Raw genomic sequence first — 5,782 nt, 5'->3', positions numbered from 1 at the left:
GAACTTCCCCTGAAGGAAGAGCTTTACATCTGTTTATTGTTATGATAATGTTCAACCACAACTTTGTGTACCCCCATCCTTCACGATTTCTATATAACCAATGCCTTGAGACTTGAATAAATGGTCACTGATTACCACTCTCTAAGCAGACTGTGGACCTTTCTTTTGTTCACTCATTCCTTTGTTCATCTTTTGCTGTTTGTTTCTGTCAGCTGGCTTGGAGAGGCAGTTATCAGCCACCAAATGCACCCATCCTTGAACGAACAAGCCTTGAGTGAAGAAATGCTGTTCTTTTGACATGTGTTCCCTAGGTCTTGGAAAGGAGTAAATTAACTTCTCTACAAGTTCACTTGAACATCTTTCCTAATGGACTCAACTGCTAATAGTATCATATTTATGGGTCAGACCATTCTGGTTGACCCGCAATCCTGGAATATGGGTGGGGAATCAGGGGTCTGGGGAATTAGTTGTTCCTACTCTTTCCAGGCAGCCTGAATGCCCAGGTGCACCAAATGGCAGAATGCAGCATCCCTCATCACTTTCTCCTCAGAGGACACTTTAGTTCCCAAAAGCAATGTACTGTTTGAAAAACTACAACAGAATCACAATGTTTCCTTGAAGAACATTTCACCGTTATAAAAAATCAACTCAGAAATGTTTTGATATCTTTTTGAAAGGACGAATAATCACTATGCATCTAAGTGGATCATAGCTTCCAATCTCCGAGGGGTGGGGGGGGGGACCATAAGTGTGTTTCTTCCCAAGCATAGTGACATAGTGAACCAGATTCGTGCGTAGTGAACATGTTACACATGTGTTGAATGAACACATGAATGAGCATATAGCCATGAATGGGATGCCATGTAAAGGTTGCACATGTTAATGGGGAAAAATGGCAGATCTAAAGCCTAAAGGTGGAGATTTCTACCAGTTAGGTAGTAGCCTAAAACTAGTACAGTGAAATAGAGGTTCTAGAATCATAAAATAGCCAAAAGATAAAAGTAGGACTTAAAGAAGCTCTTATGCTTAGGTCCTCCAAAGGAAACAAATCACATTACTATTTTTTTTTTGCTTTTGGGGTCACAACCAACAATGCTCAGGGGTTACTACTACTGGCTCTGGACCCATGAATTACTTCTGGCAGTGTTCAGGGGATCACATGGGATGTCCAGTATCAAACCCTGATCAACCATGTGCAAGACAAATGCCCTACCCCCTGTACTATTGCTCAGGCCCCTCATGCTAACAAGGAAATCTATTTATTCTCTTGATTTTTGCACAGGCATGAGGTAGGCCCTCTCCCCATTTCTCCAACACCTCTGTAAATATCCCACGATAATGAGTAATGAAAAAGTCCATGGTTCCATGGTTCTACTGAAACCATATTTATATCTGGTTATTGTTACTGTGGAAGTTAAGAACTAGCTTGGGACTCAGAAAAAAAGGCATGGGTCTAAACTGGAAATATTTCTCTTACTTTTAAATTGCCTGAGAAGGAAGGAACTATCACAAACTCTTGCATCTGCCCCCTTGAAATGAGATAAGGCATTCTTCAGGGTCTGTGGACTTGAGGTTGTCAACACATAATGAAAGATATTCCTATCATTGTTCAGAAAACTAAATATAGTTTCCAAGGCTCCTAGGAGACAAGAAGCCAATATGCTTGCCTCTACCTGAAAAGACTATATTCATCCATCAAAGTCTTTCCCTTAATTATTTGAACATAGTCCACAGAGGTCAGTGTCTCCCCTCCCAAATCATGAAAAAATGACCAAGATGATGTTACTATAATTGTCCTTTTCTCAGCCATCAAGTATGGATAATTGTGGTTTAGTAAGAGGACTTTATTAGAAAGATGTGTACATCCCAAAACTCAATCATGAGCAAGAATGAAAAATAAAGGGAATCATCTCCGAGCCCAGTATAATGAAGATGAAATAAACATTTCTACATATTAAAATTTTTATTAAAAGTTTATTAAAATTATATAAAATCTTATTAAAAAAGTTAATCAAGATGTCAAATGAATGATGGGCAAGCATGGTTGAGTACATATAACAAATTTATACAATTTTCTATAAAACATACAGAGAATGGCAGATATAAACATCATCTTGGTGATATATTCAGTGTATGGAAGATGAAACTGATCAGAGAGAAAGTATCCAAGATACAATCTCTACTAACCAATTATATGCAGACAAGGGTGTGGGTGTTCTCATTACACAAAGATCTTTGTAAGACTTCCTCCTTATCTACTCAAAACACACCAAAAAAATGATTCACTGCCAATGCTCCTTCAGCAAGGATTGTCACATGCTGGATGGATTGTCACATCTTTCAAATTGCAAGCCTTGGGACAGTATTCTACCATTTCCATCTGGAGTGATCAATCTCAGAAGGCTGTGGTACTAACTTTCACAAAGCCTTCAGTAGTTATTTGCTACAGACTGAGAATAAAATCAATACTTAAATCTGCCAATTACGGGAATGTCATCAAACTGAAAACAAGATGATAACATTTAAAAGAAATTAAAAGGGAAGATTCTATTTGAGTGTTTTAAGTCAAATTTGAATTTTGTAAATTTGTTGTTTTTCATCAATGATCAAACAATATTCCACTTGCTGTCCAAAAATTACTGGGTGAAAAATGATGCAAAGTTCATTCTGTAGAATCTCTTATCGCAGACACTATAAGAGGGATAGAATCCTGGCCGACTCGAAAATATGGCTTTAGTACATCAGAAAACCTCTCCAGTAAAGAATGGATGTGAGACCCATCTCTGGCATCATAAAAGGAAATCTGGCCCAACTCATAGTCCAGGTAAATGCCAATCTCTGTGGGTTTATCCTTCAAAGAGAGAAGGACAGGTACAGAGCCTCCAGCTAGGTAGTTGCCATCCTGCAGCTGGACCGTCCAGGATCTGTTCTGAACCGATAGGGGCGGCTGCCCTTTCCCAGCAGGGGGGTCTGTGCACACCCCCACGGCCCACTCAGACTTGTTGCCCACCTGCACCTGCCAGTAATGTCGGCCAGAACGGTATCCTTCAGAGCCCAGAACTGCTACATCATCAGGGCATCGCTCTGGTTCTCCCTCAACTTTTGTCCTATTCCTCAGATAGACCACAGACTTTCTGTCTTCAGATACATGCAGACTGGGGTGTGTTTTTTGGGGATCCAGAGTCACTTCTTCTTGGAATTTCTGGATGATTTTCTCGAGCTCTGAGCACAGCGGAGGAAGACAGCAGCCTTCCGGTCTCCAATGAACAGTCCACACAGATGGGAACTCCAAGGCGTTATATTTGTGCTGGAGGCTCTTGACATCCCTCAGCATGCTTCCTTCAGACGTAACCTTCTTCTCTGCCACTTCACTGAGCAGGCCGTTGAGGGTGTCAATATATCCAGAAATTGCAGTGAAGTTGGTAGTGAGTTTCTGTTGAATACTTTTGTCTTCTTTATCCAACTTGAATAACGTTCTCTCTTGTTCGTGTTCTACAAACAGGTTCAGTTCAGAAAATTCAGAGGCTAATTGAAGTTTCTCATTTTCCACTTGCTCACTTAGTTCTAGAAGGTTTTTGTTTCGGGTGATCAGAAGCTTCTGCATCCCTGCCAGCCGCTTCTTCAAGGGCTTGATGTACCCTCTGAGCCTCTGTCTGTGATGAGCCACTGCCTCGGCCACGGACCTGACGTGGTGGCCCTGGTGGGCAGGGCCCTGGGCGCACAGGGGACATACCAGCTTCTGGTCATCCTCGCAGAAGAGGCTCATCCCCTGCCTGTGCTCCTCACACCTGCACTCCTCTTCCTGTGTCATCTTGCTACTCTTGGAGCTGTGGAGGAGCTTGGCCAGGTCCACCAGCCTGCTCAGCTGGGGGTTGGCACTGAAGTGTATCTCCTCGTGTGGATATCGGCAGACGGGGCAAGGGAATGTTCCCCGCTGATACATCCATGAAAAATGGATGCATGAGGCACAAAAGTTGTGCCCGCAGTTGATGGTTAAAGGGTTTTTGAAATATTCCAGGCAGACGGGACAGATGATCTCCACCTGTAGTGTGGTCAGGACGGAGGATGCTGCCATCTTCAGGTGTGGAAAGGTTAGCCTCCCAGAACTCTCAGCTGTTGGAAATAAGTCACACACTCAGACCTCTGTCCCATGACCAATATCTCTCACAGACAGCTACTCTATAACAATTTTTCAAGTCTCTAGCCTCCAGATCAGGGGTTGGGGCCCAGCACATGTCCAGCAGATTAGCCAATTACGTGTGTTTGGAGATGTGAAGAGAAATGAAGTGGAGCAGTCATCTGCAAGGACTAGAATGAATCAATTCATTTCTGAGAATGAGAAGACATTTCTGCCTATAAGAGGGGACAGCATCTTTCCAGTGTCCCTGCTCACTACCGCTTTTAAGACAATCACTGGGGGCTGGAGCAATAGCACAGCAGGTAGGACATTTGGCTTGCATGCAGCTGACCCAGGTTCGATTCCCAGCATCCCATATGGTCCTCCAAGCACCACAAGGAGTAATTCCTGAATGAATGAGCCAGGAGGAATCCCTGTGCATTTCTGGGTGTGACCAACCCAAAAAGCAAAGAAAAAAAAAAGACAAACACTGATTCTCCACTCTGGCACCATTCTCCAACTCCAGCCACTGGGACTGTGTGAGATTGTTCTAGAATCACTATTCTCTGAGCAAAGGAAAATGACTTACTTCCAGTGTCTGGAACTGGAGCCAAGGAAGGAGCTTCCTGAAAAGTCAAAGAGAAAATGGATACCACTTAGAGAGATGTACATTAATATGCAAAATAGTACCTTTCACACTCCAACCCCATCTCTGCCACCATCTCTGCCACTTAGCAACACATGGATGCCACTCACCCAGGCTGGTGACCCTGATCTGCTCAGGTTCTTGTGTTTGGTCTTCAGGTGAATACCCCAGGGGTCTTCTGTAGCCTGTCAGCTACTCATTTTAGTGTGCTCTTCCTGCGAGCGGGATATTTATCTACTGTCAAGTGGGTGGAGCTTTGGGGCTCACCCAGCAAAGATTAGAGGGACAAAGAAAGGGACAAAGAAAGGGCGTGAGCTGGTTGGATGTTCAAATGTGACGGGCTTGGATCAGGGTTTTCCTAAGTAAGTAGGTCCGGGTACACCTCGCTGTTTGGAACCCCTGGCACTGCCACGAAATGTGCGATCTCCAACGCATGGGTGGGAGCACCTCCAGTAAAGAGTCTGACTCCCTGAGAAGAATTCCAACTAAAGATGCCTGAGTACCAGATACAGTGAGGTCTGTGAGGGGACGGGACTCTCAGCTACAACCAGAACATGTGTGAGCACAACTAAAAAAATTAATAAACACAGGAATTCTTCAAAGAAGGGGGCGGGGAGAAGCAAGAAACTAAGGCTAATTTTTTTAATAAACAATTTTAAGTTCCTTTTCATTTTCCATGAAAATTTCACTGACATCTAACTGGAATCAAGCATTGTGTTTTAAAAAATTGTTTTTTAAACCTCATATTCACATGTGCAATGCTGCCCCTCTTCGGTCCGCCCACAACATCTCACTTTATGCCCTCTCCTGAACTAATTTGTGGCCTTGCAGGTAATCTTCGAGAATAAAATAATAATAATAATAATAATAATAATAATAATAAAATCTGTGTCAATTCCTGGTGTTAAATCTTTCCTCTCAGTGTTACATCTGGATGTTTTCACCCGAAGACCTGATCACTACAGCTGTGAAAGAGCAGGCTGGAGGGACAGAGGGATGGGAAGTGACCTTGAGATAAT

General features: G+C 43.1%; 1 protein-coding gene across 1 annotated transcript; it reads right to left on the bottom strand.

The window, feature by feature from the left end:
* Window positions 1-2,662: 2,662 nt before the first annotated feature.
* On the bottom strand, window positions 2,663-4,075 carry LOC130020459 (tripartite motif-containing protein 75-like). The gene has a single exon (XM_056111072.1). It carries the CDS (start codon window positions 4,073-4,075, stop codon window positions 2,663-2,665), a length of 1,413 nt encoding a protein of 470 aa, XP_055967047.1.
* Window positions 4,076-5,782: the final 1,707 nt, after the last annotated feature.

Source organism: Sorex fumeus, unplaced genomic scaffold, assembly GCF_029834395.1.
Source record: "Sorex fumeus unplaced genomic scaffold, SorFum_2.1 ptg000012l, whole genome shotgun sequence".
In the NCBI taxonomy this organism is placed as follows: Eukaryota; Metazoa; Chordata; class Mammalia; order Eulipotyphla; family Soricidae; genus Sorex; species Sorex fumeus.
This window is presented reverse-complemented; position numbering and strand designations above follow the sequence as displayed.

Bases quoted from the DNA above. Each gene is read 5' to 3' on its own strand.
- LOC130020459 (XM_056111072.1), bottom strand. From the start codon at position 4,075: ATGGCAGCATCCTCCGTCCTGACCACACTACAGGTGGAGATCATCTGT.